This window comes from Salmo trutta, chromosome 38 (genome assembly GCF_901001165.1).
Source record: "Salmo trutta chromosome 38, fSalTru1.1, whole genome shotgun sequence".
NCBI lineage: Eukaryota > Metazoa > Chordata > Actinopteri > Salmoniformes > Salmonidae > Salmo > Salmo trutta.
This window is the reverse complement of record NC_042994.1, coordinates 26,230,511-26,244,854: the sequence shown is the minus strand read 5'-3', so window position 1 is coordinate 26,244,854 and position 14,344 is coordinate 26,230,511. Positions and strand designations below refer to the sequence as shown.

At 39.9% G+C, this 14,344-nt stretch overlaps 1 protein-coding gene across 1 annotated transcript in view; it reads left to right on the top strand.

The window, feature by feature from the left end:
- The first annotated feature begins 2,419 nt into the window (after window positions 1-2,419).
- LOC115178486 (cytochrome P450 3A27-like) overlaps window positions 2,420-14,344 on the top strand; it is a 28,381-nt gene continuing 16,456 nt past the window's right edge. The window contains exons 1-6 of the mRNA XM_029739699.1: window positions 2,420-2,727; window positions 5,211-5,304; window positions 5,720-5,772; window positions 7,683-7,782; window positions 7,999-8,115; window positions 13,879-13,967. Coding sequence (XP_029595559.1) covers window positions 2,654-2,727; window positions 5,211-5,304; window positions 5,720-5,772; window positions 7,683-7,782; window positions 7,999-8,115; window positions 13,879-13,967 — 527 coding nt within the window. The 5' untranslated portion in view covers window positions 2,420-2,653. The remainder of the gene's footprint in view (window positions 2,728-5,210; window positions 5,305-5,719; window positions 5,773-7,682; window positions 7,783-7,998; window positions 8,116-13,878; window positions 13,968-14,344) is intronic.

The window sequence follows — 14,344 nt, the reverse complement described above, 5'->3', positions numbered from 1 at the left end:
AATATTCAGTCCTTACCCTGCTATATGCTACTGAATATTCAGGCTGGGATTCAATAGGCTACTGAATATAATATACTCAGCCCCTACCCCTGCTATAGGCTACTGAATACTCAGTCCCGACCCTGCTATAGGCTACTGAATATTCAGGCTGGGATTCAATAGGCTACTTAATATAATATGATAATCAGACTGTATTCACAATGAATGTAGGATATGTCAGTTCAATCAGAAATGACCTTTAAAATGGCACATAGCCGACAAACTGCTGGGATTGAATCCTGGTCTCAGTCTCATGCTTGGTTTGAGTAGGACTCAGAAACCCATGTCCACCAGATAAAAGAAAGATAGTAATACTATGGATGCATTATGGGTACATGTCTTGTTAAAGTTAGACACCAGGAGGTATTAAATCCATGGCATGATGTCATGTCTGGATCCTGCACACTACTGGCTGGTGGCTGGAATTCTCCTAGAATGTAGAACTCTAGCTGGTGTTCTCTAGAACTGTACTCTCATTCTGTTCCTCTGAGTGTTCTGCTGTCCAGTCATTCCAAAATAGAATCTTTACTGTCTGTTGAAATGATCCCTGCAGCTGCTTTGCTTTAACTATAATCATCACAAACCAATAAAAATCATCACACTAATGAACAAGGTCGTCTGTGTATTTATTAACATTCATAAGACAAAACTTAAGACACAAACACAGAAATATACATGAGAACAATCAGTATTGATTGATTTGTGTTATTTATCAAGACATACTGTATTTGTATTTTCATTCAGCTAGGCCTAAATGTAGTGTTACGACTTGGTCATCCACACGTTTCTTTTCAGATCCCAATACCACCCTTGTGTAGCCGTTGGATGTAAATACACAGCCCTGGTAGCTCCCAGGTCCCATTTACAAACTATTAATTCACTTTCTACATTTTCCAGCTTTTGTACTTTCTGCATTGATAAACAAACACAGAGCAGATAATCTCTGGTCGCGAAATTCACGTCCTTCACAAAGAGCAACGTTTTTTGAATCAGAAGATAATATTGCAGCTTATAATCAGTTGGAATACCAGGTTTGCTTCTTGTGTCATACTTTTTTGCCATCTAGTTTAATATATTATTTAATTTAATCTATGGCATTATTTAGGATCCTTAAGACATTAGCTTCTGCTATACTAAATAAAACAAATGATTAGAATAACAGTGTGGTTTCACATCAAACTATTTTGGAAATAATTTGCCTTGAAACGGAAGCAAACAGAGCAAAACGTGGAGGGACATACCTGAATTTATCCCAATAGAAACTCTCATTTTGCTCTGTGTGCTTCCATTTAGTTCTTAAACGTTAAACGGTTTCCGTAATGAATATGCCCCTGCTCTCTCTGTGAATCATTCACCATCCCTCCCTGCTTCGCTTTCACCTCTCACACAGTCTCCCTCCTATCTCCTTATTGTGTGTGTGTTTTGAACAACATTTGCTTGAGCAACAATAGTAGAATCGGCGGTTCGGATTCAAAAGAAAAGTTACCCATTGAAACTGACGCAAACGGATATAAATTGTGGAATCATGCAAAAATCCTGGAGGGAATTTATGATGCTAAACATATATAATACATTCAACAAAAGAAAATAATTTGTTAATTTGACCAAATAAAATGTTTTTCAAATTACGCTGTGGATGTACAGTCTTCAGGACTGAAACATACCTTCAGTGTACAGCCTTATGGGTCTTGGGTTCATGACGTGAGGTACAGCCTGATGGATCTTGGGTTCATGACATGGGGTACCAGCCTTATGGATCTGGGGTTCATGACATGGGGTACCAGCCTTATGGATCTGGGGTTCATGATGTGGGGTACAGCCTTATGGATCTTGGGTTCATGACAAGGGGTACCAGCCTTATGGATCTGGGGTTCATGACATGGGGTACCAACCTAGTTATTGACACCCACGGATTACAATTATGAGTTCACACAAATATTAGCATCATAGCTCTTATTGCGGGACTTTAACTGTGGGAAATCACCGAACAATTGAGCCTAGAGTGCATATTGAACATTCATATTTTAATGTACAGCCTTACTTATGGAATTGGAAAGTGATTTCCCATAGTTAAAGACCTGCAATAATAGCTTTGACGCTAATATTTGCGTAAACTCTTCACCTTTCATGGACCCAAGATCCAGAGGTAACGCTGTACAGTAAAATAGAAGTTTGCCCCAATGCAAACCTACTTATTGTTTTTTGTTTAATTCATATACCAAACATTCCAACCTTGTTTAGCATTATCTAAACCAAAAATTGCATTATATCCACTGTTTGCGTCTGTTTGCATCAGTTTCAATATTGGACCCTTATTTTGAAGGTGAACTGCAAATTCCATTGTGACTCATCCTTATTCTAGCTGCCATCACAGATGTGCTTTTCCGACCTGATACAATAATAACTTGCAACCTGCACGGTCTCAAACAGAGTACGGAGAAGAGCAACGGTCGGTAGTTGAGATCTGCCGCGTGCACAGAAGAACCACACTAGAACCGGACAGAAAAAACAACTCAAAACCTGTCAGACCATTAGACAAGTGAACTCAAACGAGCCTGAGAGAAAACGGAACCTTTGTTTTCAGAAGCAGCAGGGAGCCGAACCGGAGGAAAAGATGATGAGTTTTCTACCATACTTCTCTGCTGAGACCTGGACCCTCCTGGCCCTCCTCATCACCTTCATTGTAGTGTAAGGTCTTCAAATCAAATTGTATTACATCAAATCAAATGTTATTTGTCACATGCATCGTAGTTTATGTCGTGGAAATATTCAGTCAATAATATTTCACAAATACCGGAGCCTGTGAGTTCAAATAGACTTTTATTACGACATAATAAAAGCAGAGCTCGTTCATAAAAACAGCTACTTTTCCAGTCTTGGCAAACACTTCTTATACAGCTGTCCTCCTTACGTCACCCCCGTAGTAACTCCTCTAAATGAGTCATCCCCTCTGGCATTTAAACCACCGTTATCTTATTGCCTTGCACTCATTTTAGATTGGTTTCACTTTAGGGCATGGAAACTTTAGAGCCAAAGCAATAGTTCAAACATACAGACATGTTCTCGACTAATACAGGTGCGTGCATGTAGGACCACAGCAACATTCCATAGAAATAACCAGACATGTTATCCTGCTAGCTCCTCTGAAAGGAACACCCATGTTCTGGAAAAATCCCAGGAGGTGTAACCATAGCAACACTATATATTAGACCAAACCACTGTTGCAAGTACAAACAGTCATGTCCCCTCCTCAGACAGGTGCATGTCCAATGGTGTCTAATGACCCAAACCCATATATAGAGTGCACTCATCTTGCGGACTATCCTGAAATGTATCATGGCCACACATGTTCTGGAAAATTCTCAATATTAACTGTTGTAGACTATTAGTGAAATGCTTACTTACGGGTCCTTTTCCAACAACGTATCATAACTCCAGGCGAGACCCAGATGCAGACACAGGAGGCAGATGGTTGGAGTCTCAGATGTTAAATAATCCAAAAAGGAGTAGGCAAGAGAATGGTCGTGGACAGGCAAAAGGTCAAAACCAGATCAGAGTCCAGGAGGTACAGAGTGGCAGGCAGGCTCGAGGTCAAGGCAGGCAGAATGGTCAGTTAGGCAGGTACAGAGTCCAGAAACAGGCAAGGGTCAAAATCGGGAGGACTAGAAAAAGGAGAAATAGCAAAAGCAGGAGAATGGGAAAAACCGCTGGTTGACTTGGACATACAAGACGAACTGGCACTGAGAGACAGGAAACACAGGGATAAATACACTGGGAAAAACAAGCAACACCTGGAGGGGGTGGAGACAATAACAAGGACAGGTGAAACAGATCAGGGTGTGACACAATGATAACATGGTTATATGCAGAAAAACATGGCTATATACAGAATAACATGGCCATATACATAATAACATGGTTATATAGAGAATAACATGGCTATATGAAGAATAACAAAGATATATACAGAATAACATGGTTATATAGAGAATAACATGGCTATATGCAGAATAACATGGTCATATACAGAATAACATGTCTATATACAGAATAACATGGCTATATGCAGAATAACATGGCTATATACAGAATAACATGGCTATATACAGAATAACATGGCTATATACAGAATAACATGGTTATATACAGAATAACATGGCTATATACAGAATAACATGGTTATATACAGAATAACATGGCTATATACAGAATAACATGGCTATATACAGAATAACATGGCTATATACAGAATAACATGGTTATATACAGATTAACATGGCTATAAACAGAAAAACATGGCTATATACAGAATAACATGGTTATATACGTAAAAACATGGTTATATACCAAATAACATGGTTATATACAGAATAACATGGCTAAATACAGATTAACATGATAAAATACAGCATAAAATGGCTATAAACATAGAAACATGGCTATATGCAGAATAACATGGTTATAAACAGAATAACATGGTTATATACAGATTAACATGGCTATAAACAGATTAACTTAGTTATAAAAAGAATAACATGGTTATACACAGAATAGCATGGATATACACATTCGCATGGCTATATACAGAATAACATGGTTGTTTACAGAATAACATGTATACACAGTAACATGGCTATATACAGAATAACATGTTACATGCAGAATAACATGGTTATATACAGAATAACATGGCGATATACAGAATTACATGGTTATATATAGACTTAACATGGTTATACACAGAATAACATGGTTATGTACACATTAACATGGTTATATACAGAATAACATGGCTATATACAGAATAACATGTTATATGCAGAATAACATGGCTATATACATAATTACATGGCTATATACAGAATTACATGGTTATATACAAAATAACATTGCTATATACAGAATAACATGGCTATATACAGAGTAACATGTTTATATACAGAATAACTTGGGTATATACAGGGATAGTATACTTACTCTGACTTCTCTAGAACATATTACTAGTTACTGTGTGTGTGTCTGTGTGTGTCTGTGTGTGTGTGTGTGTGTGTGTGTGTGTGTGTGTGTGTGTGTGTGTGTGTGTGTGTGTGTGTGTATGTGTGTGTGTGTGTGTGTGTGTGTGTGTGTGTGTGTGTGTGTGTGTGTGTGTGTGTGTGTGTGTGTGTGTACAGGTACGGGTACTGGCCCTATGGTGTTTTCACTAAGATGGGTATCCCTGGTCCCAAACCCCTACCTTACTTTGGCACAATGATGGAGTATAGAAAGGTTAGTACCCATTCAGAATAAACATCTCTCTCATATTTTAAACAGTAGTGTTAGTTTTCTCCCCATGTAAAATAATACATTGAGAAGGAAAAAGAGCACTAGCCGGTTGTTTGAACAATAGATAAATACAAGGTAATATGAGACATGATCAGTGTAGAAGTGTTGCTTGACCCTGGGTACCATAGAAAATAACAAACCCTCCTCAACCCTCACCTGTTTCAGGTGTGTTCTCTGTTCATGTTTAGGACACACCTACATGACTTCCTTGGGCATCGCCAGGCATGAATCAGCTGTTTTCTCTCTCTCTTTCTCTCTCTCTCTAATTCACTCTCTCTCTCACTTGCTCTCTCATTCTCTCTCTAATTCTCTCTCTCTCTCTACCTCTCTCTACCTCTCTCTGCCTCTCTGTGTGCAGGGTTTCACTAACTTTGACACAGAGTGCTTTCAGAAGTACGGGAGAATCTGGGGGTGAGTTCAGTTGGCTGTACCGTACTAGGATGACTCACAACTGTACTATGTTCTTTCAATGAATCACCTGCTCGAGCTGTCATGTGACCATGAGGAATAGTATTAATAATATCAACTACCAGAATAATGTTTTCTTTGTAGTTTTATATGAGGTGGTTAAATGTGTGTCTGTGTTTCTCCTCTGTGAAGGATCTATGATGGGAGGGAGGCTGTTCTGTGTACCATGTAGGATTGTAGGTGTATTCAGACCCCTTCACTTTTTCCACATTTTGTTACATTACAGCCTTCTTCTAAAATGGATTTAATTGTTTTTTTCCCTCATCAATCTACTCACACAATACCCCATAATGACATCACAATACCCCATAATGACATCACAATACCCCATAACGACAAAGCAAAAACTGTTTTTTAGAATTTTTTGCAAATGTATAAAAACAAAAAAATAATTAAATATCACATTTACGTAAGTATTCAGTCCCTTTTCTCAGTACTTTGCTGAAGCACTTTTGGCAGCAATTACAGCCTCGCGTCTTCTTGGGTATAATGGTACAAGCTTGGCACACCTATATTTGGGGAGTTTCTCCAATTCTTCTCTGCAGGTCCGGTCTCTGGCTCGGCCACTCAAGGACATTCAGAGACTTGTCCCAAAGCCACTCCTGCGTTGTCTTGGCTGTGTGCTTAGGGTCGTTGTCCTGTTGGAAGGTGAACCTTCACTCCAGTCTGAGGTCCTGAGCGCTCTTGAGCAGGTTTTCCACAAGGATCTCTCTGTACTTTTCTCCGTTCATCTTTCCCTTGATCCTGACTAGTCTCCCAGTCCCTGCCGTTTCATCAGACCAGAGAATCTTGATTCTCATGGTCTGAGAGTCTTTAGGTAGCTTTTGGCAAACTTCAAGTTGGTTATTATGTGCCTTTTAATGAGGAGTGGCTTCCGTCTGGCCACTCTACCATAAAGGCCTGATTAGTGGAGTGTTGCAGAGATGCTTGTCCTCCTGGAATGGTCTCCCATCTCCACAGAGGAACTCTGGAGCTCTGTCAGAGTGACCATAAGGTTCTTGGTCACATCCCTGACCAAGGCCCTTCTCCCCCGATTGCTCAGTTTGGCCGAGTGGCCTGCTCTAGGAAGAGTCTTGGTGGTTCTTTGATTAAAGAATGATGGAGGCCACTGTGTTTTTGGGGACCTTCAATGCTGCAGAAATGTTCCCCAGATCTGTGGCTCAACACAATCCTGTCCTGGAGCTCTACGGACAATTCTTTCGACCTCATGGCTTGGTTTTTGCTCTGACATGCAATGTCAACTGTGGACCTTTTATATCATGTCCAATCAATGGAATTTACCACAGGTGGACTCCAATCAAGTTGTAGACACATCTCAAGCATGATGGAAACAGAATGCACCTGAGCTCAATTTGGAGTCTCATAGCAAAGGGTCACAAAACTTATGTAAATAAAGTATTTCTGTTTTTCGCTTTCTCGTTATGGGGTATTGTGTGTAGATTTATGAGCGTTTTTTATTTATTAAATACATTTTAGAATAAGGCTGTAACTCAACAAAATGCCATAGTGAAGGATGTACAATGAGAGGCAGTCTGTTCTGTGTAACATGTAGTTGTATATATAGTGGTTAAAGCCAGGTGTGTTTCTCCTCTGTGAAGGATCTATGATGGGAGGCAGTCTGTTCTGTGTACCATTGAGGTGTATATATAGTGGTTAAAGCCAGGAGTGTTTCTCCTCTGTGAAGGATCTATGATGGGAGGCAGTCTGTTCTGTGTACCATGTAGGTGTATATATAGTGGTTAAAGCCAGGTGTGTTTCTCCTCTGTGAAGGATCTATGATGGGAGGCAGTCTGTTCTGTGTACCATGTAGGTGAATATATAGTGGTTAAACCAGGTGTTTCTCCTCTGTGAAGGATCTATGATGGGAGGCAGCCTGTTCTGTGTACCATGGACAAAAGCATGATCAAGACCATCCTGATTAAAGAGTTTTACAACATCTTCACCAACCGCAGGGTGAGACACACACACACACACACACACACACGCACACACACACACACACACACGTTCTGAATAATAATAACCCAAAAAGTTTTGCTGATATTATTAATACATTATTTGTGGCATTCATTTCATAGTGTGAATATTATGTAAATAGAATGATCAATATTAATTATTAATGATAATTATTAAATCATATATTTGTTTTAACTGCCCTCCATGTTTTAGAACTTCACGTTTCTGAACGGCGAGCTGTTTGATGCGGTGTCCGTCGCCGAGGACGATACATGGAGACGGATCCGCAGTGTCCTCTCACCTTCCTTTACCTCTGGACGACTAAAAGAGGTAGAACCATCCCTCCATCTCTCCCTTTCTATGTTTTATCAACTTGTTATAAACACTTTATAACTTGTTATAACTCTTCATTAACTCATTATAGCTTGTTATAAACTCTTTATAAACTCTTTATATCTTGTTATAACCTCTTTATAAATGCTTTATAGCTTGTTATAAATGCTTTTTAAACTCATTATAGCTTGTTATAAACTCGTTATAAATTCTTTATAGCTTGTTATAACCTCTTTATAAATGCTTTAAAGCTTGATAGAAACTCTTTACTAACTCATTATAGCTTGTTAGAAACTCTTCATAAACTCATTACAGCTTGTTATAAACTCTTTATTAGCTCATTATAGCTTGTTATAAACGCTTTATAAACTCATTATAGCTTGTTATAAACTCTTTATAAACTCATTATGGCTTGTTATAAACTCTTTATAAAGTCTTTATAGCTTGATAGAAACTCTTAAGTAACTCATTATATCTTGTTATAAACTCTTTATAAACTCATTATAGCTTGTTATGAACTCAAAACTAAATGAAATCAAATTTCATTTGTCGATACACATATTTAGCAGATGTTATTGCAGGTGCAGTGAAATGCTCCAGCAGTGCTGTGATATCTAACAATACCCAAGTCTAAAAGTAAAATAATGGAATTAAGAGATATAGAAATATTAAGACAAGACAAGACAAGTCTGGAGTATAAAATTAAATATATACATATAGTACATTTTTGATACAGTTGAAGTCGGAAGTTTACAAAAACCCGAGCCAAATACATTTACAGTTTACAGTTTACAGTTTTTTACAATTCCTGACATTTAATCTGAGTAACAATTCCCTGTCTTAGGTCAGTTAGGATCACCACTTTATTTTAAAAATGTGAAATGTCAGAAAAATAGTAGAGAGAATGATTTACTTCAGCTTGTATTTCTTTCATCACATTCCCAGTGGGTCAGAAGTTTACATACACTCAATTAGTACATGGTAGCATTGCCTTTAAATTGTTTAACTTGGGTCAAATGTTTCGGGTAGCGTTCCACAAGCTTCCCACAATAAGTTGGGTGAATTTTGGCCCATTCCTCCTGACAGAGCTGGTGTAACTGACTCCGGATTGTAGGCCTCCTTGCCCGCACACACTTTATCAGTTCTGCCCACATATTTTCTATAGGATTGAGGTCAGGGCTTTGTGATGGCCACTCCAATACCTTGACTTTGTTGTCCCTAAGCCATTTTGCCACAACTTTGGAAGTATGCTTGGGGTCATTGTCCATTTGGAAGACCCATTTGCGACCAAGCTTTAACTTCCTGACTGATGTCTTGAGATGTTGCTTCAGTATATCCACATCATTTTTGCTCCTCATGATGCCATCTATTTTGTGAAGTGCACCAGTCCATCCTGCAGCAAAGCACCCCCACAACATGATGCTGCCACCCCCATGCTTCACGGTTGGGATGGTGTTCTTCGACTTGCAAGCCTCCCCCCTTTTTCTCCAAACATAACGATGGTCATTATGGCCAAACAGTTCTATTTTTGTTTCATCAGACCAGAGGACATTTCTCCAAAAAGTACCATCCTTGTTCCCATGTGCAGTTACAAACCGTAGTCTTGCTTTTTTTATGGCGGCTTTGGAGCAGTGGCTTTTTCCTTGCTGAGCGGCCTTTCAGGTTATGTCGATATAGGACTCGTTTTACTGTGGATATAGATACTTTTGTACCTGTTTCCTCCAGCATCTTCACAAGGTCCTTTGCTGTTGTTCTGGGATTGATTTGCTCTTTTCGCACCAAAGTACGTTCATCTCTAGGAGACAGAACGCGTCTCCTTCCTGAGCGGTATGACGGCTGCGTGGTCTCATCGTCTTTATACTTGCGTACTATTGTTTGTACAGATGAACATGGTACCTTCAGACGTTTGGAAATTGCTCCCGGAGGACCTAAGCCCTAGGATTATGCCTCAGGACTACCTGGCCTGATGACTCCTTGCTGTCCCCTGTCCACCTGGCCATGCTGCTGCTCCAGGTTCAACTGTTGTGCCTGCGGCTATGGAAACGTGACCTGTTCACAAGACGTGCTACCTGTCCCAGACCTGCTGTTTTCAACTCTCTAGAGACAGCAGGAGCGGTAGAGATACTCTGAATGATCGGCTATGAAAAGCCAACTGACATTTACTCCTGAGGTGCTGACCTGTTGCACCCTCGACAACCACTGTGATTATTATTATTTGACCCTGCTGGTCATCTATGAACATTTGAACGTCTTGGCTATGTTCTATTATAATCTCCACCCGGCACAGCCAGAAGAGGACTGGCCACCCCTCATAGCCTGGTTCCTCTCTAGGTTTCTTCCTAGGTTCTGGCCTTTCCAGGGAGTTTTTCTTAGCCACTGTGCTTCTACACCTGCGTTGCTTGCTGTTTGGGGATTTAGGCTGGGTTTCTGTATAGCCCTTTGAGATATCAGCTGATGTAAGAAGGGCAATATAAATACATTTGATTTGATTTTGATTTGCTCCCAAGGATGAACCAGACTTGTGGAAGTGTACAATGTTTTTTCTGATGTCTTGGCTGATTTCATTAGATTTTTCCCATGATGTCAAGCAAAGAGGAACTGGGTTTGAAGGTAGGCCTTGAAATACATCCACAGATACAACTCCAATTGACTCGAATGATGTCAATTAGCCAATCAGAAGCTTCTAAAGCCATAACGTAATTTTCTGGAATTTTCCAAGCTGTTTAAAGGCACAGTCAACTTAGTGGGTCAGAGCTGTAGCTTGAAGTTCGAGACAGTTTGCACAATGAGCTGGTTTCGGGTCCAGGCGTTGTAATTGAACCAACCGCAGAGCTGATGAATCTGGCAGCAGCAGCATCAAGACGGGTTGTAGGAAACACTTTCACTTTCAGTCTGATCATTAGAAAACCCTTTTCGCAATTATGTTAGCACAGCTGAAAACTGTCGTTCTGATTAAAGAAGCAATAAAACTGGCCTTCTTTAGACTAGTTGAGTATCTGGAGCATCAGCATTTGTGTGTTTGATTACAGACTCAAAATGTCCAGAAACAAAGAACCTTCTTCTGAAACTCGTCAGTCTATTCTTGTTCTGAGAAATGAAGGCTATTCACTGCCAAGAAGCTGAAGATCTCGTACAATGCTGTGTACTTCTCCCTTCCAAGAACAGCGCAAACTGTCTCTAACCAGACTAGAAAGAGGAGTGGGAGACCCTGGTGCACAACTGAGCAAGAGGACAAGTACATTAGAGTGTCTAGTGTGAGAAACAGACGCCTCACAAGTCCTCAACTGGCAGCTTCATTAAATAGTACCCACAAAACACCAGTCTCAACGTCAAACAGTGAAGAGGCGACTCCGGGATGCTGGCCTTCTAGGCAGAGTTGCAAAGAAAAAGCCATATCTCAGACTGGCCAATAAAAAGAATAAAAAGAAAAGATTAAGATGGGCAAAAGAACACAGACACTGGACAGAGATATGGATTTGTCTTTAGTTGTTATAGCAAATGTCTTGGCTGTATTACTTTCTTATAACTAAGTTATTTTTCTTTAGTTGTTATAGCAAATGTCTTGGCTGTATTACTTTATCATAACTAAGTTATTTTTCTTCAGTTGTTATAGCCAGTGTCTTGGCTGTATTACTTTTTATATATATCTAAGTTATTTTTCTTTGCAACTCAGCCTTCTTGACTTCTTGTAACCCGGATGTGAAACAGGATATAACAGTATAACAGGATATACAGAGGAAACTTATTAAAGGCTCCAAGATTAATTTATTTAGCATTATGGCATGTTGTTCTAGATTCCAGAACATACAGTGCATTCAGAAAAGTATTCAGACCCCTTGACTTTTTGCACATTTTGTTATGCTACAGCCATATTCAAAAATGTATTAAATTAGCATTTTTCCTCATCAATCTACTACACACAATAACCCATAATGACAAAGCAAAAACCGTTTTTAGAAATCTTTGCAAATTAATAAAAATAAAAAAACAGATACCTTATTTACATTATTATTCAAAGGTGGAGTCATGCGTTCTCTGAAACATGACCCGCTTGACCACCTACTTCCTGCATGACCTGGATGTCAGCAGCACTAATGTGAAACCCAGTTCGACTGACAACCCGAGTCAGCTTGCAGGTGCACGGCCCTGTCAGAAGGAGTTGCTAGAGTACGATAAGCCAAGGTCCCGGACGGCTCTGGGCCAATTGTGTGCCATCCTATGGGTTTCACGGACACAGTCGGTTGTGACACAGCCTGGGATTGAACACCAGGCGGTGCAGTGCTTTTGACCGCTGCACCACCCAGGACCCCTATCTTCTTCGTTCTAATGACATGCTTGAATCATAATATAGGACTATAATTAGATGCAGATGGCTTTCACTTCTCTTCACAAAGATCTAATGGTTTAACGCTAAGGAGCTTTTTTTAAGGACACATCATGTTTATATAAATAATTTACCAGTTTCTCTCTTATCCTGGGAAAGGGGAGTGGTTATTGCGGTAAGTCTCGATAACCGGGTTATTAGCATTCAACTCTCATCATGAAGCATCACTCTGCTAACCACCCTCTCTCTCTCGCTCTCTCTCTGTCTCTCTCGCTCTCTCTACCTCTCTCTCTCCCTCTCTACCTCTCTCTACCTCTCTCTACCAATCTGTCTCTCTCTACCTCTCTCTCTGTCTCTCTCTACCTCTCTCTTGCTCTCTTTCTACCTCTCTCTCTCTACCTCTCTTTTTCTACCTCTCTCTACCTCTCTCTACTTCTCGCTCTGTCTCTCTCTACCTCTCTCTCTCTTTCTACCTCTCTCTCTACCTCTCTCTCTCTCTCTCTCTCTCACTCTACATCTCTACCTCTCTCTACATCTCAATTCAATTCAATTCTAGGGGCTTTATTGGCGTCGGAAAGATATGTTAACATTGCCAAAGCAAGTGAGGTCGATAATATACAAAAGTGAAACAAACAATAAAAATGAACATTAAACATTACACTCACAGAAGTTCCAAAATAATAAAGACATTACAAATGTCATATTATGTATATATACAGTGTTGTAACGATGTACAAATTGTTAAAGTACAAAAGGGAAAATAAATAAGCATAAATATCGGTTGTATTTACAATGGTGATTGTTCTTCACTGGTTGCCCTTTTCTTGTGGCAACAGATCACAAATCTTGCTGCTGGGATGGCACATTGTGGTATTTCACCCAGTAGATATGGGAGTTTATCAAAATCAGGTTTGTTTTTGAATTCTTTGTGGATCTGTGTAATCTGAAGGAAATATGTGTCTCTAATATGGTCATACATTGGGCAGGAGGTTAGGAAGTGCAGCTCGGTTTCCACTTCATTTTGTGGGCAGAGTGCACATAGCCTGTCTTCTCTTGAGAGCAAGGTCTTCCTACGGCGGCCTTTCTCAATAGTAAGGCTATGCTCACTGAGTCTGTACATAGTCAAAGCTTTCCTTATGTTTGGGTCAGTCACAGTGGTCAGGTGTTCTGCCACTGTGTACTCTCTGTTTAGGGCGAAATAGCATTCCAGTTTGCTCTGTTTTTTTTGTAAATTCTTTCCATCTCTACCTCTCTACCTCTCTCTCTCTACCTCTCTCTCTCTCTCTACCTCTACCTCTCTCTCTCTACATCTATACCTCTACCTCTCTCTACCTCTCTCTCTCTACCTCTCTCTCTCTACCTCTCCACATCTCTCTCTCTCTGTATCTCTCTCTCGCTACCTCTCTACCTCTCCTCTCTCTCTCTCTCTCCTCTAGATGTTTGGTATCATGAAGCAGCACTCTGCTAACCTGCTGAACGGAATGAAGAAGCAGGCAGATAAAGACCAGACCATCGAAGTGAAGGAGTGAGTCCTGCTTCCTAACCTCTGGCTTTTCACCTTACACCTCTGAGTCTTGATTATAATACACACACACACACACACATATAGCCACCCATTGCCTTGATGACAACTTTGCACACTCTTGGCCTGTGGTAGAGTACCTCATGATAAGCTGTAGACAACACTATCTACCAAGATTTCATCTATATTTTTCGTAGCCATCTATTTACCACGATTTACCAATGCTGGCACTAAGATCACACTCAACGAGCTGTATAAGGGACGGTAGCCGTCATTGAAAATAAGAATTTGTTCTTAACTGACTTGCCTAGTTAAATTAAGGTCAAATAAAAATAAAAAAAATAAGTCCATAAGCAAACAAGAAAATGCTGATCCAGAAG